Below are 27,006 nucleotides of genomic sequence, written 5' to 3'. Positions count from 1 at the left end.
TTGCCAGTTAACAATAATTTCAAAATAAAGTTTAGGTTGGTTTCATCATGATAGCAAGAATGATTAAAGCATGTAGGCCTCATAGCAAACCCCAAAAAGGATGCTGTTAATATTTTGATAACCTCACAACTGAGTGGCAGATATCAATGCATTTACATTTACATTTAGGGAATCAAGCAACACTTTTATCCAAAGCGACAACCATATATCACTGTTAAGCACATAAAACAAGTGCCTAGCACTTACAATTGCTATTCCTTGTATACAACAAAGATAACTAGGATAAGATCCTACACGATGCTAAGTACCATTTTAAATTCCAGGATGTACAACATACAATAAAGTGCGTACATTAAGGGCCAGGACGTACAAACACACAATAAGTGCGTAAGAGGGGTGGATTTAGGAGAGTAATGGAGGAGAGGTATTTGGGGTTTAAGGAGGGAGGCTGTGCAGAGTTCAGGTGAACTCTGAACAAGTGAGTCTTGAGTCTCTTGCGGACGCCGGTGAACGACTCTGCAGTCCTGATAGCTGAAGGGAGGTGAATGTCTGCTATGCTGTGAATGTCTGCTGGGGGGGGGGGGGTAGGGGGGGGTAGCGCCGTAGAAAAATGTTGTAATGTCCGTGCTTCTTCGTTTAGGCTGAGGTCTACAAAGAAGACTTTCTGAAGGAGAGAAAGGACAGGGAAAGGCTCAAGGGCAAGCTCATGGAGATGGAGAAAAAGTACAGGAAGACCCACAGCGAGCTCCACACTCTGAAGTCCAAGGTACCACATGCATCATATTTCAAGATAAAAGCTTGATCAACATGCTGGGTGTCTGTAAAGTCATATACTTTTAATGTATATTACTTTTTATTAAAAGTGAACAAATGTATGTTCCTTTTAAGGTACACCTAAGGCCCTACTAGTTTTACACACATCCTCTCGATCAGATGGCCAACGTTCTTTCCTCTATCGTCTTCACAGATCACATGGGCTCCAGTCCTAGCTCCACCTGTCGCCATGTGTGACTGCCCAAACCGAGCGCCCCCAGGCAACAACTACAACACATATCCTCACACTGAGCCCCAGCAGATCCACAACCACACACCCCGGTCTACCTCCTGACCGGCCCAGACCGCCTCGCTCTGACACCATTAGGGCCTAAAGACCTCAACTTTAACCACTGTGACATCTTAATCAACCAGGGATTACCTCGATCACGTCTACCTTTGAAATAATACTGCATGCACTTTACGGTCTACTTTCACTCAGGTCTTACTGTTGTACTAACCGCTCAATTGGCGTGTGTGTTTGAGTGTGTTTTTTTTAGATATATATTGAACCAAAAGTTACACATTATTAAAGGTGAACTTTATTCAAAACTTTCATGGCGGTGTAATGTTGTACTTAACTCACTTGGGTTTGCTGTACATTCCTGAGTTCAAAGCCCAATGTCCACAGTTTACCTCTAGGCGTTGTTGGGCAAGATACCTTAACTCTACCTGCCCTTCAATGGAATGCATCTTAAGATACTATATTACTGTAAGCAGTTTTAGATAAACGTGTCTTCTAAAAGACTAAATCGTTAAAATAGTACACACCTATACTATTATTATATTGTGTGAAATAAGGCCAATCAGAGCTCTTTGTTCGCTGGCTAGCAAGAGGGCAGTATTCCGTGGGGGTTCCCTTTGAGGAAGTGGGCCTGGTTCTGTTTTAGGCTAGACTAACCCTTTTTCCAGGAAGACTTCGGTGTGGTCGTAAAGAAGACATTCCACCAACGTCGGGACATTGGGCGAAAATAATATTTTTATAAATTGCTACATTTGTTTATGAAGTTCCTACTATTTAACTGCTATTTCGTAGTTTAGCAGACAATTTCGTCCATAGTTATTGAAAAATGGGCAGTCAAAATAAATGATGACAATAATTCAGCTGTCCTTTCAAACTTTCTGTCTATATTGTAAAGACCCTAAGGGCATCAATGAAGCATAGAGTAGATGCTGTTGAGATGTACACATAGCCAGCACGTGCAAAATTGGCTTTGCAGGTCATTGCAGTCCTACTGAGCGCCTCCTCCTGTCCTGTCACAAGTCCTTTGGTAAATTTCCAAATAAAATAAACATCAACCAAAGATTTTTGGCAAGGTCATTAGTAAGCAAACCGTGCATACGGTCAGTGTTATCGCCCAAGTCTTGCTGTGATTGCTGCAATTCAGCTATAAGCATATAACTGTAATTACACTAATGCAGCTTGTTAGCCTGAACCTATGATAACATAAGACTTAAAACATGTTTGAAACAACCTCAACACTGAACTATATTTCACTCAACTTAAATTATTAGGTATTCACAGAGTATCTGTAGATACATATTTATATTCTAAGGTTTATGTATTATTATATTGGATTTGTAAACCTAAAGCTAAGCCCCTGATTGTTATGGAACAGAACGTGGGGACCCAAGTGCTGGACACAGGAAGGCAGAGACGGGGTAAAGGGAACGGGATTATTGGTAGGCAGGCGGGTAGTCAGATAGGCAGGGGTCCGGTAACAGGCAGGCAGTCAGACAGTCAGGGGCTCGACGACAGGCGGGTAGTCATGCAGTCAGGGGTCCGGTAACAGGCAGGCAGTCAGGCAGGCAGTCGGGCAGGCAAGGACTCGATGACAGGCGGGTAGTCATCTGTCTTGTTCTCACTTGTACGAACCAGAGAAGATGCCAGGATCAGAACAGCCAAGACCAGGAACAGATTTACACCTTCATGGTGAACACCAGTAAGACTCTCTTGCCTGGTGATATAATAATAAATATAATATATCATATCTAATATATACAATATATCTCCGTCGTCTTTCGCCTTATTGCTATTAATTTTACACAATATTGTCCCACAGTCACCTACATTTGTGCCGAGTTTGCAGCTTTTACCATCTCCGGCACCAAATCATGTTAATATCGCTGCGTTGTCTCTGTCGTAGAGACGTAAAACCTCTACCCAATTCAAGCCCCTGGAACTGCAAAGCCGTCTAATCACATTTCCATGAAAAAGAAACCCCCAATATGTGTAGGGTCCGAGAGGGTAGATTGGGGTGCGAAACCAAGCCGGTATAGTACCTTGGTCGGTGTAAACGCACGCTCCATACCGGGAATAAGACGGGCATGTTTCACAGTGTAAAACGTTCATACATGTAACAGAACAAGAGGCGAATAAGGAGATAGGGAAACAGAGAGAGAGTGGAGAGTAGAGCAGAGTACATTGCACATTTTCAAATTCAGTTTTAGAAGTAAGAAGGCCTATACCTTATTTCTTTACAGGGAAAAAGACCATGCAAAAGAGTCACCATTGCTAGAAGTCTCGTCCTTTTGGGGGGAGGGGGGTTCCTGGGGCACATAACAGCTCAAAACCACAATAATCTCTGTTGTGATCATGCATGGCTGCTATGACCGGTGAACTATTTGGAAGACGCTGAAAAGACTTTGGACCCATTTATACCGGAAACGATTCAGACTGACGATATTTAACCAAGCAGGTCAGTAGTGAGTGTAGGGACAATGACCTGCGTTAACCTGAAGACAGGGAGTGCGGCCGTGTATACACTTGTTTCTGCTCTATTCCAGAGAGTTCACCCGTATAAATAGACTCAGAGGAGCCACAAGCGAGAGAGGAGCAGAAAGTAACAGGTGGAGGAAGAAGTTCAGGGCAGAGTGCGTCAACCTGAAGGGCTGTATCGACCCAGATAGCTGAAGGGTTGAGTTCAGAAGCCGGCTTGATGGTTAAGCGTTGTGTGCTGGTGGTGGGCGGCTGCACCATAGCCGTCCTGGTGGTGGTCCTGGTGGTGTTCCTGGTGGTGGTGCTGTGCAAAAAAAATAACTTCAAGGACACGTTCATTCAGGACTGCGAGAGGAAGACTGCGGAGGGACACAGGTAGAGCCAACATTCCATCTTTTTTAATCTCCCTTATGTGGGCTGTTCTGTGTATAGCAGGGGTGTCCAAACTTTTTTCAAAGGGGGCCATATTCCAAAAATATAAAATACCTCAAGCGCCGACTGCCTCTCCTGTCTTATATTTGGACCATAATAGTCCAAGTTATTGGATAATAATATGCAGATCCCACCACATAAGGAAATAGCTGTGAGAAATATCCTATCTGCCCAGGTTCATATGAGAAGACATGATTGAATTCAAATGACTACTTTTTGTCCATAACAAAGTAACATGAACTGTATTAGTACAGCATTATAACTATATTTTCTTTTCTTTTGGCAGTGTATCCAAGCCACAAGGGGAGAATAGGTCTCTACACAGTAATTCAGTGTTTCTTTTACATCTGTACTGTATTGAACAGTAGTGTTTACTTTTTCTGCAAGGTCGCTCCTATAGTGGATTTTAACCGAGATATAAAACACTTAGACTAATTTAAGAGAAAGTAAAAGAAATCGAGGGGTCCGGAGCAAGTATTGACAAAATACTTTATCGTGAAGAAAAACAACAACGATAACAGCCGAATGGGTCTGCAGAATCACTGCTGGACCACGGATCTCAGCTTCTTCTTTATCCACACACACGGGGAAAAAGTCCACACTAATGTGTGTAGGAGAAATGCTTTATAAATGATGAGGGATCTATGAAGTTCATTCAGTTCATGTTCCCGTTTAACTCACACACCACACCTTGCCCTGGATGCTGTCAGACCTGCACATGTCCTGGTCGGTCACCAAACAGATGAACAGCCTAACTGGCTCCTAGTTTCACTTTCTCACTATTTTTGACGCACTTTTACAATAATAAGAACAATGAAGAAATCAAAATGAACCTAGCACTTTTTATGAGATGTAAAAACATGTAAAAATAGGTTCTATGTTTTTATACTCTTTGTTGACATTGTGATAATGTCATGCATGGTTCCTCTGCATGTTAAAGATTTAGGTCACAAGATCCCACAGCTATGGGTTCTGACTTGGTGCCTGGTTATATAGTGTTGACTTGTCCTGATGGACTTGTCCTGTGTGCAGTGACACCAATCCAATATTCGGCCAGCGGTTCCTCTCTGAAGCCTAATCTGTGGTCCTACTTTTTAGGATTTGTTTAATCGTTGACTTGTTATTAAGTGACCTTTAAGTTCACTTAATAAGTTCATTAAGTGGAGCTCTGTTTCAATAAAACATGTATGCAAATAATGGGCCAAGAATCTCCGGCCTGGTTTGTGTTTGGTTGATAATATTAGTATTTATTAAAAAAATTGCTCAAATCAAATTATATAATTAACTTGTGTGATCTTTCATCAATCCCTACAACTTTAAGGATGATATAGATTGTTCTGCAGGCCATGTTCAGGGTCTGTCTTACTCTAACCACTCTCTGTTTGTGTTTGAAGCACCTACTGTGTGAAGGTCTGGAGTGCCTTTGAGCAAGCGTACGTGGACCATGACCCCTGTCAGGTCCCGCCGCAGGCCTACGATCACCTGCTGTCCATCGCGCCTCCTCTGCCCAAGTACAACTGGGTAAATATCCTGAGCACACTACTACTGTTTCTAACTCATGGTTAGGCTATACCTAGGCTGGTCGTTCATAAACAGGTGTTTTCAACAAATTTGTTCCAATTCCTTGACATAAGTAAGCTATTTATGTTAAGTGAGTCAGCAAGTAGTTGTACTTTAATCAATTTATTGTATTTTATGAGATTATATTATAACTTTAATGCAAACTAGTTTGTACCATATACTTTTTTTTTGTGTTCTGCATGCTTGACATGACCCCCACCCTCTTTACAAAGCAGTGATTACACTGATAAACGAACATAAGCTTTACTAATTATCACATTTGCAAGTAACATTTTGATAATTTTAGCGTTTATATAGCGTATGAATGAATAATTACTGCTCAACCTTACAATGACCTGCTCCCATTTTTAAAAAACTTTAGCTTGGACTAAAAAACAACAACACATTTGGATACAGCCTACACATTTAAAAACACACAACATTCCTGCTCTGACGTTGTGTATCTGTCCTCCGTTGAGAGGGGACTGCGACTGTTACTACCAAGTCTTTGGTAGATAAATATTGATAAATATTGATAAATATTAATAAATCAAACTGCTGATTGGTCAGATTTGTGGTTAAATTTTGGTAATTACCTCACGGCTTTTGGACAGCATAGAGCCAACATGTTGAAAAAAGCGAAAAGCTCCAGTTTTTTCCAGCTACCATTTATCTTCATAAGACTCAATGTAGCAGACTTTAAAAAATGTGCCGCTAGTTCAACATTGACTAGATCCACGATGGGCAAAACAAAAGAATATGTATTTATGATTCTGCTGCGATGGCATCATTGCTTTTATTGTGTCCTGCTTCTGCGTTTATAGTATTTGTATGGCTTTGTTTTATTTGAGTATTGCACAACGGTTCGATTTTTGTCTCGGTAAGGATGTTGTGATGTTGCTGTGTAAAGAGGGCGATCATCACCCGGGTGCTTTACCATAATTACAACACGCGCGCAGGTACATTTCAGTACAGTATATGACATACTGCTGCTGATGTTAACGCTGTTACCAGCTTGCAGATGCCCTGTGAATGCCTTTTTAGCTCGATCGGTTGGTCAGTCGGTTGGGCAACAGAAATACATGGTCGCGGCAGGTAAAGCGAATCAACCCTTGTTTCTATATCATTGCTGTTTTAGTAGAGGCTGTCTCAATGGGTCTGTGTATGCCAGTGCGCTGACTCTGTGCCCGCGGGCCATGTGATATTCCCCTCAACGCTTTTACACGCAAGCTTTTTTTGGTTTAAATGTAGCCTAGTTAATTTGTGTAATCAGTAAGGGGGCCTCACACAAACAGTAGCCTAAGGGCCACTGACCACTTTAGTCTGCCACTGGCGGTCAGTGGAGGAGGATTTTTATAGAATCGAGCGGTGCAGAAGTGCAGCAGTCCTCCCTCCACACGTGCCTGTGTGTGTTTGTGTGTGTGTGCATGTGTATATATTTATGTAGGTTTGTATGTATGTGTGTATATATATATATATTGTGGCAACCCCGATGATCGGCGGCTGAGTTTTTCAAAGGAGACACTCAAACAGGGTTGCGGGTCAGCGATTTTAATTTGTGTACCTCACGTGGAAAAAGGGAAAAACAAAAGAGGCTTCCATTCCATTGAGGAGAGGGAGGAAGATCCTCCTTAACATTGTTCAGAAAAAAAAAAAATTGAGATTGCCCAGACTACTGTAATGAATGAATGCCCTTAAAAACGACTACTTTAATGGCTTTGTTTTTTGTAGGGAGCACATCAATAAAAACACCTCCACTGACTCCCATTCATTTCCCCGAAAGTGTTGGCGGCTAGTGAATAACATGGGGTTCAATTGGAGAGAGGAGGAAATTTCTCAACTGAGTGGCTGTGACTAGCTAAGGGATCTCAATCTCGTCAACGTCTAGTCACGAATAGGCTGGAGCCCTGACCCTGTCTGCGCCAATAACCCACAAGTCTAGGCTACGATAACCAACGAACCCGCTCATTCGTATGCCTCGTTTCCACCGAGCGGTACGCTACTGTTTGTTGGGGTACAGTGCGGCTTTTTTGCTTATAATGCCGTTTCCGCCGAGCAGTGCGGTTCAGTGCGGCTCGCTGATATTGGCTTTCCACCGCAAAAAGTTGGGCACGGTCCCTAAATAAACGTGCTGAGCCTACCTATTTTTCGACACTCCTCCATTGAGTTACCAAGCCGTCTGAAAGGTTGGCGAAAACGTGGAGCTACACCCGCCGTTATTTAATGCACGTGTGTAGTTCGCCAGTTCGCCAAGAGGAGTCGTTCGCTAATCGTTCGTTCGTTCGTTCGTTCAGTCGAGTTTCCGGTAGCACTAACTCCACTGAGTCTGACTCAGCTGAGAACCGTGCAATGGCGTGCATTCCATGATGCGATTTACCGCTACCGGAAACCAGGCTGAACGAACATACTATTCGTGAACGACTCCTCCCAGTTCAGTCGACCGGTGAATCGATTCACCTGAAACTCGGTGGAGGAGTCGTTCGCGAATCAGCCTAGTTTCCGGTAACGGTGAATCGCATCATGGAATGCACGCCATTGCACGGTTCTCAGCTGAGTCAGTCAGACTCAGTGGTACCGGAAACTCGACTGAACTGGGAGGAGTCATTCGCGAATCGTTTGTTCATTCAGCCTGGTTTCCGGTAGCGGTAAATCGCATCATGGAATGCACGCCATTGCACGGCTCTCAGCTGAGTCAGTCAGACTCAGTGGAGTTAGTGCTACCGGAAACTCCTTCGTTCGTTCAGTCGCGGTGAATTCCGGTGAATCGAATGGTGAACGAGACGAACCAACGAACCAACGAGAGAGACGAACCGGTTCGGTTTGTTCGTCCTAAAGACTCATTTATTCGAACCGGTTCGCGAACGAACGAGCCAACACTAGGGTGTGTGTCCCAGACGTTGTTTTGGAGCGGGACCAGGGAGGTGGCCCACCAGGTGTCAGGGGGCTGCTACCAGACACTGGAGGACACCATGCTGGGATCTGTGCTGGATGGAAAGACCTGGTGTGGGAAGCAGGGGAGCAATGGTAAGACACCACTACCATATATACAATACTGGAGTAGGACATGTATATAGTGTAGATATATATAAAGCCCTTTATGTTTAGTCCTGCCAACTTATTTCCTGTTTAATGATCTGGAAACATCTGATTCTCATGCTCTGGTCTGTCTCTCTGCCTCTCTTGTGTCAGAAACGTTCGACTCTGGGTGTCCTGGCTGGACTCAATGTGTGAACAACCCGGTCAGATCCTTCTGGAGCAGAGCGTCTGCTGAGGTACGTCATCACGAGACAGTCGACTCACAATGTTTAGGCCTACATTGGAATGGATAAGATGAGCATAGCTTACCTTGTGTTGTGTAGCACCATTTGAATGCAGCTAACAACGTTCTTTACAAGACAATATCAAGATTCAACTGATTCAAGATTATTTATTGCATATCGTATACAGTATATGGCAGTACAAATTATTTAGTTCTGGTTCCTCGGTCTGGCAAAACGCACAGACACAGACACACACACGGGCATGCACACATGCGCAGACTCAGACCCACAGACAGAAATACACGTACACACTGTGGTATCCCGGGCCTCATTAGGGTGTCTCCCTTCCCCCCAATCAGCACAACGTCTCTGCTGCTTAAGCCAAAAAGGTATGTTTATTCAAACCAAACGAAGTATTCTACTCAAAATAACAAAAACATCTTGGAGGAATCCACAGTCCTGTGACTCCTGTCCATCCGGGTGGAATCACGTCACCAACGAAGACCAGCCTCTCCACGCCCGAGGACCGGGAGACCCCTGAATGCTTTTTAAAGCATGCCTCTCCACCTCCTCCTCAAGTCCGCTGCATCTTGCTGATTGGCACTGGTACCAATGTGCTCATTGGACGATCAGGCTTTCTGACACACCATCCGTTGTACTTATCCTGGATGGAGGGAAGCTCAGATCCACTGATGCGCTGGTTGACTGATAACCACTGCCGTGGCCGCCCCTGGTCATAACAATGCATGTGACATGTCGTGTGGTTCAGTTTGCAGTGGTTGCCTGCGGAGATGCTGCCGTCCTGCTCAACGGCTCCAGAGATACCCCCTTCGACCCTCACAGGTGAGTTACCGCGTTAACGTAACGACGTCTAACACTTCTAAGAGCTCGTAGATTAAAATAACCTGGGCATAGCTTCAGACATTCCCAAACAACAACCACTGTTTGGGATGATTACCAGCATAGCTTGAAGCCATGTTCATTAATGACCTTGTTTAGTGCCTGGCTCGAAGGAAACAAGGCAGGGCTTTTATTTTCTAAACAGGTTTTTTGTTAAAACAGTTCCTGGAAGTCTTTTCTATGTTATCTCAGAGAACTGTTACATATTTAAAAATAATTAGCATATAAGGCAGGACAAAAAGTAGGCATATCGCAATTTGCTCATTCAGGATTTAATTGACAAAACTCCCTTTTACTCCTAGAAAAAAACGTTTTTTATTGGTTTGAAAGTTATGGCCACATCCCCTCGACCGTGTAGACGCAAACACTGAATATATGTTGCAATACAACGATACATTGTTATAAGACAGGTATCTATCATTCTCAATGAGGAAACCTAACTCTTTTTTGGGGCACATAATTTGTAGTAATACTTTTGGCAGCCATCGAAGTCAAAAGTTCACACCCGGCCTAATGAAGGGGGCGCGTTTGTCTGTCGTCCTGGTAACCAAGGACAACGTTGGGTAAGGTTATTTACTAAGATCTCTTAATCCTTCCTAAATATACAAGTAGTTTTACAATTTTACATTCTTTCAAAGGGCGAACTGTACGGATGAATCTTTAAAGAACCTACAGAAGGAACTCAAACCTGGCATCAAGTATATTTGCAAGGAGAAGACAGAGTAAGTGTGTGTGTATGTGTGTCATCATCATAATCATCATCATATTCATATTTTCCCGCCATGCACAGTAGTGGCCTTGGGGCACTCCGGCTTTAACTTGTGGTCCAGCAGTCACAGGAACTGTGTTCTCTCCATCATCATTCTCCTGGCCTGCTGAACATCAATGTCCAACAGCCTCTCTATCCAAGTCCAAATCTTTCTTGACCAAATATAACCTGTTTCTGTAGTTTGCTATTGACTTTAGTCTGCATACCGGACCTACAAATACGTGCTTCAAAACCACCTTGTTCCATCTCTCGAACCTTTGCTAGGTAGCACACCATTGCAGAGTCGTATTGCTTTTTCCCAGCTTGAACTCTGTAATGCGAGATCGCACACACTTATTTAGAAACTTCACTCTAGCAACAGCCCTAGCGGTAGCGTTTATTCCATTAGACCGTTTCAGTTCATTACATTTCTGGAACCAATTCTTGGTGGAGGCAAGATGAGATGTTCTCAGAGTTTGTGATGGCATATTTGCAGGTAAAGCTCCCGACATTTTTTATATTTTTTCCTCAAACTCTCTTGGTCCATTAATCCTTCATCAACATTAAATATCATTGTTTCAGTCTTTTCACATGATATTTGCATGTTTAACCCTAATGGGCAGTAGAGTATTCAGATATGGACTAGTGACTAGGTTCGTAAGGAGGGAAAGAATAAAATGACAACACAAATTATTAACTGGAGCCACAGGTTAACTTTTAGATTAACTGTATTCACCTTGTACGAAAAATTATAAAATAGATTTCAGTGCAATTCAGAATATTCAGGAATTCCACAACTTAGACCCTAACATTAGGTCAGAAACGATTATCTTAAAACACCATGAATTGGCTGAAAATTGTCCATAAGGAAAAAATTAAATATAAACAAAAATAAATTCCTTGCAAGTGTTCCTTTAATTCCCTTGGTTAGGCCAGTTCAGCATACTTTAGTCAAAAAAGGGGAATGTCAAGTCAGAAGTCAAAAAGTAAAAGTCAATTGGTCATGTGTGGCGCTTCAGAGCGCTTTCACCTGATATGCTAAGTGAACAGGAATGGAAAGGAAGGTGGGATCCTCCTCGCACAGGTGATGTCGATCCACTCCTTTGGGGGGGAATAAGGAGGTATCGTCGCTAGCTTGCCACCCCTTCGTCAAGGGGAATCCGAATTTGTTTTTTTTTCCCGATTCCTCAAGGGTTTCCAAGGACTCCAAAAAAAAAAACCTAGCCAAGACTCATAAAACTCCCGGTGCTTGGTCATCAATTCCCTCTCTCTCACTTCGGTTTTGTTTCCCTTCAACTTTCATTCCGTTTTTATGCAGTTTATAACTGGACAACTGTTCTACAATTGACTCGGTGTTCCTCATCTCGTTTACTTGTCTGCTGGTGTAGTGTTACTGGGCTGCGCATTGAGTGACAGCTACGGGAAAAGGCGGGGGCTTACGTCCGATTAGGTCTGTATGCTTAGATACAGCCAATAAGAACTCCATGTATGAGCAAAATCACTGAGGACAGCTTAATAACCAACCGGTAATAACAATATTAAGGAATAGTACAGACAAAGTAAAGAAAGTGGAAACTTTGAGAAATAATTATAGAATATGGAAATAAAATAATCGAACAGCGCCCAACTTTCTACTGGGTTCCACATTCCTTACTGTTTAAAGGTGTTGTTGTAAATGGAGAGAATGCTCTGCTGAGTTGGCAAATATAACCTGATCATCGGCACAGAGAAGTTCTGTGATTTCGGCTTCAATGCTCTCTCTGGGATATACATATATATGTCTGTGTGTGTTTGTGTGTTCTGGGTTCTGAGTTCGAATCCCAATCTCCCCAAATCTGCTCTTTAATGGCATTTCTCCATTCACTGTAGGTCACTTAGGATTTAAGTGTCTCTGAATGGCTGATTCGTAAACAGATGATTTTCCGTGTCTTGCAGGTCTGAGCTCCTCACCTGCAAAAAGAACCAGGACCAGTCCTGTGTCCCCTGCTGGTGAACCACTCATCTGCTAGTCCTATAAGGCTGTGTTCCAATAGTCCTTCTAGAGCGATTCCTGCCTAAATCTCCAGATGTTGTCCTCGACCACCATGCACCTGCTGTTCCAATAGACGTAGTAAGCTAGCAAAAGCAGCCTGAAATAACATTGTTGGCTACAAATGGTTGAAATTGTCAAAATATCAATATTTAGCCACAATTATTTGTTTCAATATGGAGCGAATCAAACTGAATGCAAGCTAATGTTTCAACATTCGTTTTTTTGGTTCACACGAATACCGATTTTATGTTTCTTCTAAATCATGTTGGATTTTATATGAAAACTTCTTTATAGGGCTATCAAACGGGTATCAACTTATTGCTTGTGAACAAATAATTGTATTGTGTAATGACTGCATAAATAATGCTAACAACTTGAATGACTTTAGTGGGGGAAAAAAGCCAGTAAAAAGGATGCAAACCTTTATTTTGGTCTATTTTATACTAATATCTTTTTACTTCTATTTTTATAATAATTATGAATTGCTATTACTATTTTAGCCCCCAGCCTAGTTTAGAATATTTTAAGTCAAGTATGCTAAATTGTCGTGTACATAATTGTGTGAGTCAGCAAATGGACTGTTCTTGATTAACGACAGATATGCAGAAGTATCAAAATGAACACGATCAAAGTGTGACATAAATAGCCTAGACGGATGGGGAAGAGAGTCATGCTACGGGAATTACTGCTCTATTCTTCTCATCATTATTGCTTTTTTACTTGTCTTTTGTGTGCCATGATGAGGAATAGAAAACGCAGAGCCTGGTCGATGGAGGCCATGGTACTTCAATCAAACTCATCTGTTTTTTACCCCAAAATGTGCTTTGAGTTGCTTTCCAGTAGTTTTACATTTGAAACAAAAGTCCACAGTTCGGTGGATTTCCGCATCCATGGTCTGCTGAGTCAAAAGTTTCAGCCTAGTGAGAACGGAAAGTGCCTTTTTATAGTTATCAGGAAACAATCTTTTAATGCAGACATTTCCCATAAGCCAGGGTTCAAGTCGAGGTTCCTCTCTGAAGTAGTGTAGCCCTTAGATAAAACCACGGTGTGACTCTCCCATACACCTGACACAATCCTCCGTTACACCTTTCTGTCGTTCTTTATGAATGATAGCCTGTAGCTGCCAGTAAATGACCGGATGTATCATTTACATCGTTAGGATAAGGAAATTCAAGGGTTTACCAGCCAGGCTTTTGGAAATGGGAGCGGGTCTGGTCCTTGAACCTTGAAGGAAACCCAATCCAAGGTTCAAATAGGTACAGGGCGTGTACTCTCTGACACCTGACCTGGGGCTACAATGGGGGCATGGCCGCCGGTTTGACGTCACAATGGATCCTATTTATACCATACAATGAAGTCACTGCGCCTCACCCTGGATTCACTCACGCACTGGAGGTTTCATTCAGGTTCTAGTGGGATGCGGGAGAACGAAACGGACACGTGCAGTAAGTAGACAGCAATTTCCGACGGTTTTGCAACTTACTTCACCTTTCAATTGTGTAATATTTAGGTAATTGTTTGTCTTTATGAAGTTTGCCACAAAGCTGGTTAGTTGGTTTGGGTACTCGGTCATACAACACGCATGTGAGTCGTTGGTTTTTACACACACACACGTCCATTCCTCAGGTTTGACAGTGGACCTATGGAAAAACAACTGATCCCCGACACCACGAACACAGAGCAAGTGAACCTTTTATATCCATCACTGCTGATCTCAGCATGGTGGGTCAATTATTGTTGGATGGATTGCATATTTCTAGTAGCATATTATAGTCAGAGGCCCTGCTTGTGAACAGGCAAGGCAGGAATCCGCTTGGGGCCCCGGGATGCCAGGTGGCCCCCCAAGGGCTCACAAACTTTACTCTAGAGCGATGACCCCCCCCCCCCCCCCCCCTAAGGGTGCCCTATGTTGTCATTTCCATCAGTGTAGGGGTGCCCAATGCATTGATCGCGATGGGGCCCCTTTTGGGCCCCAACAGACTCTCAAATCGCCACTGCTCATTTCAAACCCCAAAAAAGATGCTGTTAATTGTTTTGTTAACCTCACGACTGAGTGGCAGTTATCAATGCATTTACTTTAACATTTCAGGAATTTAGCAGACAATTGTATTCAAAGCGACAAACAATTTGTCAGAAGAAAGAGAATAAAAAATATATCACTCTCAGTGCAGCACAGTTCATAAAACAAGTGCCAATCACTTACCATTAATAGGTTTACCCATTCCCTGTATACAACAACGATAGCTAGGATAAGATGCTACATGATGCTAAGTACCATTTTAAATTCCAGGATGTGCAACATACAATAAGTGCTTACATAAAGGGCTAGGAAGTTAAAACATATAATAAGTGCGTAAGAGGGGTGTTTTTAGGAGAGTAAGGGAGGAGAGGTATTGGGGGGTAAGAAGGGTGGCTAGGCAGAGTCCAGGCGAACTCTGAACAAGTGAGTCTTGAGTATCTTGGGGAAGCTGGTGAACGACTCTGCAATCCTGATATCTGCAGGGAGGTGAATGTCTGCTATGCGGTGAATGTCTGCTCAATTTTGTGATTTAGAATTTTTCTGTAATTTCCATTCTTCTTTGTTTAGGCTGAGGTTTACAAAGAAGACTTTCCGAAGGAGAGAAAGGACAGGGAGAGGCTCAAGGGCAAGTTTATGGAGATGGAGTAAAAGTACAGGAAGACCAACAGCGAGCTCCACACTCTGAAGTCCAAGGTACCAGATGGATAATAGTTTCAAAATAAAAGCTTGATCAACATGCTTGCTGTCAGTTTCCATTGCAAAATATCATAGTAGTTTGGGATAACAGTTTCATTTTGAAAGTAATGATTTAATGTGTGAAATCAGAAAATGTTAATATTTGGACCGGTTTACATTTAATGAATTATAAGACACATTATAGAATAATATACGTATCAAATTCCCTTGATTCAATTACGATTAATATGTTACCTTGAAAAATGTCGACCTGTCGCCATGTGTAACTGCCTAAACCAAGCCCCCCCAGCGAACAACTACAACACATATCCTCACACAGAGCACCAGCAGTTCTCCCATAAAGACTCATTCACCAAGAAATGCGAATAAAGATTTATTTGAAATGAAATAATGTCTTTGCATGATGAAGATTTGGCGGAAGCCCCATCACGGATCCAGGAAAACGTGTGGACTCGGCATGTCCTGCCAGGACTGGCTGGGGCGGAGCCTACACCCAAAATAATGGGATATAGCGAAAGGGGTGATAAGAAAATACATACCTGCCGTAGAGAAGGGGGCGAGGACCCATCCTGCTTCTGGAAGATAGACGGCATACCCAATGCACAACACATGTTTAGAATCAAGCATATTCCACATAATAAAACAGTTGAGCTTTAAAGGTCCCATGACATGAAAATCTCACTTTATGAGGTTTTCTAACATAAATATGAGTTCCCCTAGCCTGCCTATGGTCCCCCAATGGCTAAAAAAGGCGAGCTGTTCTGCTCGCCTTTGAAAAAACGGAGGCTCAAGTGCGCTGTCTGTATTTATGACGTCACCAAGAATCTCAGCTCCTCCCCTTACTCTTTGAGATTCATAATATCGGCTCACACAGCTTTTGGCCGTGATAATATATATTATATGATATAAATATCTATGTAGGCTATTTGATAATATTTAGATATAGAGCTCCAGGACTCCCGTGTGTTCTAGAATATTTACAGAACACGGCTAAAGGCTGTGTGCGCCTCGCCATTGCGATACATCCACTGTAAACAGAGCGCATGGTACCGTGGCTGCAAGCTGCTCAGGGCCACACCCCCACCCTCCTCCTTGACCCGCCTCGCTCCTCCTCATTTGCATTATAGCTACAGACACCAAAACAGCGCATTTGGGGGAAGCTCAATGTGCGACTGGCTCGGAGTGGCTGTAAAGGCCGATTTAGGGTCGTTTTAGACGCAGAGACGTAAGCACGTAATTTACACAAGGGACTTGTTTTAGACAAGTTTTGATTTACGGTTCCTTTAAGGTTCCTTAAGGATTGCGCGTGTTGCAAGGGGATTCTCCGCCAGAACAGTAGGGGGAGCAACGAACGAATCTGTGGGCGTGGAAGTGGAAATCACTGGCTTGTTTATATTTATGCACTTCCAGTATTTTCGACGAGAGTAGCAGTAGCTAAGTTTAGGTTAGCGGTCTTTTTCCACACTCTGAACAACCGGAAATGTGAGACTCCTGAAAGGATGTGGTTAGCTGGCCAATCACAGTCTTTGCGAGCTGCGTAGGGCCGTAGTGTTTTAGTCGCATAGTCAGGAATTTGGGGCGACGCACTTAAGCACGTAAGGGGGGATATTTTACCGCGCAAGGGGGGGTTATGTATCTTACGTGCTTACGTCTAAAACAGAGCATATATCGGCCTTAACTCTGCACCACGGCTGAATTTCGGGAACGTCTTTGAATACTGTGCGTGATCATTGAAAATATAGGGCACTCTCCGGGGTTGCTGCAAGTGAACCTTGAGTGTTTAGTGTTGAACCACAGAGGTGGTCAACGCACTCTCCGGGGTTGCTGCAGCGAACCTTGACTGTTTGATGTTGTGCCACCGACGTAGTCAACAAACTCACCAGGGTTGCTGCAGCGAACCTTGACTGTTTGATGTTGTGCGACGTAGTCAACGCACTCTTCGGGGTTGCTGCAGGCGAACCTTGAGTTTTTTTTTTTTATAGTCGTGCGTAAAGTGATAGCAATACCTTTCCATACAAGTTACGAAGCCAGATCTTACATAGCTTGAGTAATTAATAACCACCACCACCACCAGAAGTTGCAAGCATGTTAAATGAGTATAAACATTAATTTAACATAAATTACCATGAACATGAATTGCTTGAATCAAATTACAACTTTAAGAATAATGATGATGTACTTTATGAACAATAGATGGTTAAATTAAATGATATGCTTAAATCAAATTGTGAAGATGGAGATTGTGAAAGATACGGTATAAGACCACAGTAGCCTACAGATAGGGCTAATACAGCCTGTGAAGTGTTAACTGACCGAGACAGATGGTCAGTGGATAGTACCCAGTAGATGAGTTGAAATGGGGGAAGCGGCAAATGGAGGGAGACTCATGCTGAAAAGTCCATTTCTCTCCTTCCCTTTTGTGGTGTTGAACAGCTGGGTGCGCCCAGGGGACAAAGGACCTCCTCATCCTGTCCGTTTCGCAAGGTATTGACAGAAGTCTGACACTGAAAATGCTCGGCTGTTTGTTGAATGTGTTGTCCAGTGGGGGTCATTATCCAGGATTGCCATCATCCAGTTCAGTCTCTTTTTCTCTGCTATTGAAGTGATGCACATCAGATCTATACCCAAAACATAGCCAGCTTTCCTTAACAGCCTGTCCAGTCGCCCAGTATCCATCTTCCTAATGATTCCTCCCCACAACAGCATTTGGAGAGTACAATGACAGACTGGCAAAACATCCTGAGGCGCTTGCAGACATTGTGCAGACATTGAAGGACCACAGCCTCCTTTATAACAATAATAATAATAATAATAATAATAATAATAATAATAACTAGAAAATGCATTTCCTGCAGAAATGCGGTGAATGCTGTAATGCAAAGTGAGGTTGAAAATGTGTGTGTGTGTGTGTGTGTGTGTGTGTGTGTGTGTGTGTGTGTGTGTGTGTGTGTGTGTGTGTGTGTGTGTGTGTGTGTGTGTGTGTGTGTGTGTGTGTGTGTGTGTGTGTGTGCGTGATAATATAATTGTATCACGGCCAAAAGCTCTGCGCCTCCGGATGGCCGTATAGCACGGGGAGCTCTGTAGGGATTGTGCTTCGCGCGGGGTTTGTTTACCGGCGTTGCTATGGTTACCTAAATTATTATAAGCAACTGAAAACAATGCCAGTGTGGGTGTCAGATTGACTCGGATGCCGGATCGACTCAGGGTCCTAGATGCGCAATAATGACGCACTTCCTATAAGCGCTGTCTTTTAAATGTGCATGCGCGTTTCATTCATTCCCATGTTGTCCCATGTTCCCAAGTATTAACGATCTCCTTTGTATTCTAATTTATGAATAATAATCGAATGTACAAATTATTGTTGCCTATACTTGGGTAATATATAAAAGAAGAATCGGTTCAGAATCACTGAAGAAAACAGCGACCCACACGCAGACACTTCCGTTCTCCTCCTTCAGAATAAGAGTCCCTAACAGGAACTGGGTTACATATGCATTCATCAGTGCTTTTAGACGTGTTTCCAATGGCTTTGTTTGTGCGAAAGAATGGGCTGCGTTCAATGAAATAAAAACCAAAACGTATTGAGCCTTCGTTTTATGTCCATTGAGCCCCTTTTATAAACAACCCTTCCGGGTTTTGTCCGTTGGCTTGGTTCGATACGTCAAGTGTCGATACGTCATCTGTAAGCGCAGGACCCCGGGTTGATCTGGCAGCCGACTAGTCAATCTGGTACCCACACCGGTGATTCTGAAAAAGTTTAAATGATATCGAAATTCCGTTGAGATATTATGGAAGATACAAGTGTGTAGATTTGATAAATGGTTTGAACGATGGTCAACGGTTGAAAATTGATTTAGTTACGTTACTTCTACAGTTGAAGTACCAGAAGACGGCTCTGTCGTCCTCCCATCGACTCCCATGTTAAAAAAAAGATAATATTTTAAAAGAATATCTTCAAAGTTATAAAATATTTAAAAAATCTGAAAAGAATCGCGCGATTCCAAGCTATTTTAAATATTTTAAATTTTGACTGGTCTCTAGTTGAAAAATTGAGGAAGGAGATAGGTCCCAAAGTTTGTAGAGAATAATAAAGACATTTAGAAAGAAAGAATAAAACCTAAGAAGAACAATAGTTGAGCGCTGCAGGCAGCACTCACCTAATAATAATTTGTATCCTTTATTAATCCCCTTAATTGGGGAAATTCTTTCTCTGTATTTAACCAATCTGGTACTACTTCTATTACACCCGGAGCAGCGCGCAGCCAAGACCATCAATGGTTCAAGAATATATACTGTGAAAAAAATAAATAGGAAAAGGTGACCAAAACCAAACCTTTCACATTAAAAGCTGTGAGGGAGTTTTGAGGTGAGTAACAAAGGAATAAAGTGAATATTTTGGGGGAAATTTGGAAATGCAAAAGTTTGAGGACAGCAGCAGCTGCAATATTTTCAGCATTTATATACACCAACTATTTATGTAATGTGACAGGTGACAGGAGCCTGACGGAAGACTTCCTGAAGGGCTTGATCAGTTGGGCACCAATACCTACCAGTTGGGCAGTAGTATCAGCTGAAACTACCCCCCCCCCCCCCCCCCCCCGTCTAGCACGCTGCTTCTATTATATTTGATATATCTTTTGTATGCGTTTCATTCCAACTCACAACGTGAATTATTCCTCATCATATACTACCATCTACAGGCTAAAACCTGCAACTGCATTTTCATGCTCCAGACACTATTTTACTTCTAATGGAATTTAAAATAAGTTAAATGTGGGCATGTATTGTAACTTGCTCTAATATAAATGGACAGCCATGCAATATATCAAACTCCTCAATTGAAAAATAAAATCCTATAGAGATTCCAACCAACAGAAGAGCAGACAGAACTAACATAGCTTAACCTATTGTATCTCTCCATGTATGATTGGAATCCAACTTTTTATCTCTTTTATTGTTTTTATTGTACTCAGAAATAGCAATAAGCTGACTCATGTAATGCACAAATAAACAATACACTATAAATGAATGCTGTAGAAAATGTTTTACCCCACGTCCCTTTACGGATTCCGTAGATTCGCAATTTATGAATTTAAATATTTTCTGTTTAGTTTCATGTAGTTTTTATTTTGTTTCATTTTAGTTTTTATCAACCCCTCCTATAATGATCATGATATTCTTCATTATTAATTTCTACACTTTTTTATAATAAACTAATAAGATACTTAGTAATCCAAACAGCAACAAGAGGGAACTGTTAATGTCACATTCCTTAGTTTTAGCTAACTATTAGATAATAGCTGTTAGTAGTAGCCATAGTAGATTGTTGTCGCTAACTAGAAGAAGCTATAATAGTAGTTTAGGGTTAGTTAACTAGTAGTGGCTATACTATAAGATAGAATTAACTAACTAGTAGATGTAATTCGTATAGCCCTAACACAACTCCTGAAGTGATAGAATTTTTGCCATTTACTGTGATTAATGGTAATGTGTTTATTCATAATTTTTAACTAACACAATTGTATTATCCTTTATAGATCAATTAATCACATTTACAGCTGGGTCGAATATTGTCCTGTCTGTATTTTTGATCTGGCACAGAACGTGTTTAACTTAATTACGGAGCCCAGCTGTGTCCACGTGAGGTGGAGCCTGTATCCACGTGCGTGCGGAGCCTTTCTGCTCGGTGAACTTCACCGTCTTCTCCAGGAGCTCCGTCTGGATGACTGCCGCTTCCAACGCTGACTCCGGCCCAGTTTGATGACCTGCTAGCTAGGATCGGTGCCAGAATTTCTCGGTTGGATACTAACTACAGGCGTTCCATCTCAGCTTCGGAGCGCCTGTCCATCAGGTGGGTGATAGTTTCATAATTTGTGAGTCAAAATCGAAAGATAAACAGTCTACTTCAGGCTCACCCAGAAGCCGTTTCCATGGTAGACAGCGCCATTTAGTGGACAAAGCAGATAACAGATTATAATGTTTGATATCCTTTGCCGACAATAGTATAGGAAGTCAAATAGGCCTACAATAAATATATAAATTATATTGATCAATTATGACTCCTTCCTTGTAAATTGGGGTTTGTTATAAATAAACGTGGCAAAATTATTGTAAATGTAGAATTTTTACACCTATAGTAGCCTATCTTCACTACAACATTTCATTATATTAAACTAATTTAGCATTTAGGCTAATTTTATATAGCATCCTGTTAATTCCTATAATGAGATGTTGTATTTTAATTTCTCAGTTTCACCCTACTTCAACACACCATAAAGAGTAAACTGGAACGTGTCGTCTGCGTGGTTTGTTTGAGAGGAGTTATCTATCTGTCGACCCAGGCAAGGCGCTGGGGGTAGGGGACAGAACATTAAAACAACATCTTTCTGGCGGGCTCATCTTCCCACCTAGAGGAGGACGAGGACCGAACAAAGACGATGGAAGCCACGCTACGCATCCTAACGAAACAACTGCTTTGATTATCATGTCAATTAAGGACATTCAATTCAACATCAATATTTTGGGAACAGACTCAATAAGGATCAGTTAAAACCAGATCAAATTTTCTTGCTCGTCTAAAAAATCCTTTTTGCCGCTTGTGGATTGAAGACAACAACTCCCACCATGCACAGCTTCGCTGGCCACTCCCGCTGATCTAGATCTCCGCCTATCGGACACCTCGCTTTTCCATCTACCAAGCTGATTCCGCAAGGCTGCTTGAAAATCATTTCACACAACATTTCTAGTGAAGATCCAGTACCTTCCGCCATTGTACTTCAGTTTTATCAACAGCCTCTGTGCTTAGCTTCAGACGCTGTGGATGTTAGTTTCTGCTGGTGAAGTCCCACCCACTGGCACTGCTCTAATAGGTCTGTAGTGTCAGTGGATGGGGGTGGGACTAGTGCTTGTAGTCTTACGAGAATCCTCCCCTCTTACACTTCCTATTTAGCCTACTTCTACGCAAAAATCGTCATATTGCGTCATCTTAAACAAAAAGTGTTGGAGATCGATACGGAATTTTCCAGTCTCCAGAAAATAAGGGATTGATGCACGACCATTCAAAAATATGAGTGGGTTTCTAACGACACAAAGCTTAATGGAAATGGGTGAAGTTTCCCTTTAAGTACTACGTCTGGGTTAGCGGTAGCCTGGCTATTACCAGACCAAGCCAATCGTAGATTGCACGTTGGTCTGGGGAAGCTGCTGTCATTTTCTTCAGCACAAGAGGCGTGATCAACGGGCCTAGTTTAACTGACTCTTTACGCGATAGGCTGCTTGCCGTCGCTTCCCTGTCGTCATTGTGTTAAACCAGCCAACAGCGCGCCAAAGTGAAAAGCCAGCTCAGTGATTGGCTCCCGCAAAAACGAATCGGCAGCAGAAAGAAATGTATTGCTCTTCTGCAGACCCTTGTGCAGGGCAGACTCAATTCGCCGGAAGAAAGGGTGGGGCTACCTAGGCTAGGTTTGCGGTATATTCCTGGGTTTTCTCCGTCCAAATTTTGTGCGTCCAATCAGCGAACAGAGGGAGTGGCTGAGAACAATGACGTTAAAGTCAGCTCTTCTTGACGGATATCTTCACGACGGTGTTTGGTTTGTTACCCTACATGCCCACTGCACCGTCAGTCAACGGACGTGGGAAGGCGTGGCTGACGGATGGGGGAGTAGTCTTTGCAGAGGCATCCGTCAGCCAATCAAATCGCTTCGCCGGGTTCTTCCCGCTTCTTCCTGCTTGTTGCGATGCAAGATGACCCGCTTTCCCGCTTTCCCGCTTTCCCGCTTTCCAGTATCGTCAGAGCCCGAGTCGCATTAAAATCGAAGGCTATCGAACGGGTATCAAGTATTTGCTTGTGAACAAATATTTGTAGCGTGTAATGACTGCATAAATAATGCTAACAACTTTAATAACTTGAGCCAGTAAAAAAAAGCCATTCTTATTTCTATTTCATACTATTTTTTTACTTCTATTATTTTAAGTCAGTACTTCATTATATTTTAAGTCAAGTATGCTAAATTGTCGTTTACTTAATTGTGTAAGTCACCAAATGGACATGTTCTTGATGAACGACAGATATGCAGAAGTGTCAAAATGAACACGATCAAAGTGTGACATAAATAGCCTAGACGGGTGGGGAAAAGAGTCGTGCTGCGGGAATTACCGCTCTATTCTTCTCGTCATTATCGCTTATTTACTTGTTTTTGTGTGTCATGATGAGGAAAAGAAAACACAGAGCCTGGTCGATGGAGGCCATGGTACTTCAAACTCATCTGTTTTTACCCCAAAACGTGTACTGGAACGTGAACGTAGTGCCTTATAATGCTCAATATGTTTTTCTCCTTTATATTCCTCTTCTAGGTCAGAGGCTTTTACATTTTTTTATGAAAAACATCGAAAGACTTGTTTCAATCAAAAAAAAGAAGAAGATTGATTTAAAACAAAATAAAAACATTACTTATTTTACTGAAATCTTTTAAGTATTTTTCATATTATGGCCTGCTATGTTAATTATCTAAGCGTCCATATGACCACAAGGACCCTCACACACGCACACACTTATGGGAAGTCGATGCTTCGAGTTGCTTTCCAGTAGTATTACATTTGAAACAAAAGTCCACAGTTTGGCTGATTTCAACATCCGTGGTCTGCTGAGTCAAAAGTTTCAGCCTTGTGAGAACAGAAAGCTCAAAAACGTCCCTTTTTATAGTTATCATAAAAAAATCTTTCAACGCAGACATTTCCCGTAAACCAGGGTTCAAGTCGAGGTTCCTCTCTGTAGAGAAACATGCCTGTAGTGCAGCCCTTCGAAAACCCCACGGTGTGACTCCCCCATACACCTGACACAATCTGCCGTTACACCTTTCTGTCGTTCTTTATGAATGATAGCCTGTAGCTGCCAGTAAATTACCGGATGTATCATTTACATCGTTGGGATAAGGAAATTCAAGGGTTTACCAGCCAGGCTTTGGAAATGGGAGCGGGTCTAGTCTACTTGAGGGAAACCCAATCCAAGGTTCAGATAGGTACAGGGCGTGTACTTGGCGACACTTGACCTGGGGCTACAAGGGGGGCGACGTCCTACGGGAAGTTTAAGTTGGGGCGGGAGAAAGAAACAGAAACGTGCAATGAGTAGACAACAATTTACGATGGTTTAGTAACTATCTTGACTTTACAATCATGGAATATTTAGGTATTTGTTTTTCTCAATGAAGTTTGGCGCAGAAATTATTATTTGGTTTGGGTACCAGACCATACAATGCGTGTGTGAGTCGTTGGTTCTTACACACGCACGTCGATTCCTCAGGTTTGACAGCTTACCGATGGATAAGCAACTGATCCCCGACAGAACGAACACAGAGCAAGTGAACCATTTCTATCCATCCATCCATCTCAGCAAGGTGGGACAATTATTGTTGGATGGATTGCATATTTCTGGTAGCCTATTATAGTCAGAAGTGTTGCTTGTGAACAGGCAAGGCAGGCAACTGCTTGGGGCCCACAAGGGCCCCCATCTTTACTCTACAGCGATGACTCTTAGTAACTGCAGTGACTGCATCGCCCTCTCAGGACAATTTCAACGACACAAGTTGGAAAACACCCCTAAGGGGGCCCTATGTTGTCATTTCCATCAGCGCAGGGGTGCCCAATGCATTGATCGCGACCACCATTTTTAAAAATTATTAATTATTATTTTTTTTATATAAGTATCAGCCCGCTTTTACCACTTGATTGATGAAAATTATCTGCCAGACTTTGACAAACTGTTCAAAGTCAATCCAATCGCTACATTTATGTGATAAAAAAATTATATTTGATCTCCTGGACACGTCTGCAGTGGAAGAGGAGATTTTGACAGTACAAGCTGATATTGATCTTAAGTCCAGGGCTCATGGACAATTTCGGAACTTAGTCACAAAGAAAAAGTATCGAAACATGAGGAAATGTGCTAACTCCTTGACTGCATGATTTGTCTCTAGTTATTTTTGCCATTCAGCCTTTTCCCACAGGAATATTAGTAAGTTCAAGTTCAAGAGTGTCATTTGGAAGTCTGCTTGAGATTAGCTACCAGCAGCTACTTTCCGGACTGTGCAAGCCTGGCTGACCCCATTCAGTGTGAGTCTTCAAGAGTATGTACTCAATTTATATAAATGAATATATGTTTAGCATTTTTTTATGTAGGTAGATCATTTTGACCTGGTCATTTTGAAAGTAGCTTGCATGCCGAAAAAGTGCGGGCACCCCTGAGCTAGGGCAAGCATTTGCCCATCACATGCAATTGAACAGCAATTTCAGTTTGCTTGCTGTCACTTCACACCTCTGTTAGGTGTGCATTTTATACTGGTACAGGTATGCAGTTGTATTCTTCTATATTTGTATTAATATAGTGCTAACTAATTGATGTGAACACAGACTCTTTTTCAGTGGGTTGCATATTCAATACCTTTTGAGCAGCATTTGCACTAGCCATGGCATGTAAAACTGCATTTGCTAAATAAATACTTTATGTATGGATGAACACTGGCCTTAATACTGTTTTGGTCAGATTATTTATAACATAATGGTGATGAACATTGGTTGGAGGGGCCCCCTAGGAGTTTTTGCCTAGGGCCCCAACAGACTCTCAAATCGCAACTGCTCATTGCAAACCCAAAAAAGGATGCTGTTAATTGTTTTTATTTTCTATCCAATTTGATCCAAAGCGACTCACAATTTGTCAGCGGAAAGAGAAGCAAAAATATATCACTCTTAGTACGGCACAGTTCATACAACAAGTGCCAAGCACATACAATTAATAGGGTTACCCATTCCCTGTATACTACAAAGATAGCTAGGATAAGATGCTCCACGATGTTAAGTACCATTTTAAATTCCAGGATGTACAACACACAATAAGTGCATTCATTAAGGGGCAGGACGTACAAACGTACGTGCGTTAGAGGGGTGTTTTTAGGAGAGTAAGGGATGAAAGGCATTGGTGCGTAAAGAGGGAGGCTACGCAGAGTCCAGGTGAACTCTGAACTCTAAGTCTTGAGCCTCTTGCGGAGGCTGGTGAGGACTCTGCAGTCCTGATATCTGCAGGGAGGTGAATGTCTGCTATGCGGTGAATGTCTGCTGAGTTTAGTGTTTAAGAAAAAAATTGTAACGTCCGTTCTTCTTCGTTTGGGCTGAGGTCTACAAAGAAGTAGTGAAAGTAATGAGTGATTACAGGTACATAAAAATGCATGTACCTATAGGGTACATTCCGGCCTACTCGTTTTACACACATCCTCTCGATCAGATGGCCAAAGTTCTTTCCTTTATCGTCTTCCCAGATCACATGGGCTAAACTCACTTGGGTTTGCTGTGTGTGTGAAATTAAACTGAACTCAACAAACAAGAAAACCGATTGGGATAGTATCGTTGTTGGTGTCTGTCTCCAAGCAGAAAGTTTCTGGGTTCAAACCCCGATGCCCACAGTTAACCATTTGAGGAGGTGGGCCCGGTTCACGAAGCTGTCCATCAAACTTCCTGTCAATATTGTGTAGGCCATAAGGGCATCAATGATGCGTAGAGTAAATGTTGTTGAGATGTTTTCATACCCAGTGTGTGCAAAGCTGGCTTTGCAGGTCATTGCAGTCCTACTCAGCCCCTCCTCCTGTCCTGTCACAATTAAGATTGCTGGCGAGTTTATTCATAATCAAACCGTGCATACAGTCAGTGTCGTGGTGCCTAAATGAACAAATGTTGCTGTGATTGCTGTAATTAAGCGAAAATCATGTTACAGTGATTACACTAATGCAGCGTGTTAGCCTGAACCTGTGATATCAGTCATAGAACTTGATGAAAGATGTT

At 42.3% G+C, this 27,006-nt stretch overlaps 2 protein-coding genes across 2 annotated transcripts in view; both read left to right on the top strand.

The window, feature by feature from the left end:
- LOC130377179 (TNFAIP3-interacting protein 3-like) overlaps positions 1-2,494 on the top strand; it is a 5,340-nt gene extending 2,846 nt beyond the window's left edge. The window contains exons 9-10 of the mRNA XM_056584201.1: positions 641-766; positions 968-2,494. Of these exons, the coding sequence (XP_056440176.1) occupies positions 641-766; positions 968-1,108 (267 nt within the window). The 3' untranslated portion in view covers positions 1,109-2,494. The remainder of the gene's footprint in view (positions 1-640; positions 767-967) is intronic.
- A 986-nt stretch (positions 2,495-3,480) lies between these two features.
- Positions 3,481-12,888, top strand: LOC130377181 (ADP-ribosyl cyclase/cyclic ADP-ribose hydrolase 1-like). Its single transcript, XM_056584204.1, has 8 exons — positions 3,481-3,907; positions 5,359-5,485; positions 8,419-8,548; positions 8,714-8,796; positions 9,554-9,627; positions 10,155-10,247; positions 10,323-10,406; positions 12,368-12,888. The coding sequence occupies exons 1-8, from the start codon at positions 3,753-3,755 to the stop codon at positions 12,423-12,425; spliced, it is 804 nt and encodes a 267-aa protein (XP_056440179.1). The 5' UTR covers positions 3,481-3,752; the 3' UTR covers positions 12,426-12,888.
- The last annotated feature ends 14,118 nt before the right edge of the window (positions 12,889-27,006 follow it).

This window comes from Gadus chalcogrammus, chromosome 23 (assembly GCF_026213295.1).
Source record: "Gadus chalcogrammus isolate NIFS_2021 chromosome 23, NIFS_Gcha_1.0, whole genome shotgun sequence".
In the NCBI taxonomy this organism is placed as follows: Eukaryota; Metazoa; Chordata; class Actinopteri; order Gadiformes; family Gadidae; genus Gadus; species Gadus chalcogrammus.
Note: the sequence above shows the minus strand (reverse complement) of the source record. Positions and strands in the feature narration are given on the sequence as shown.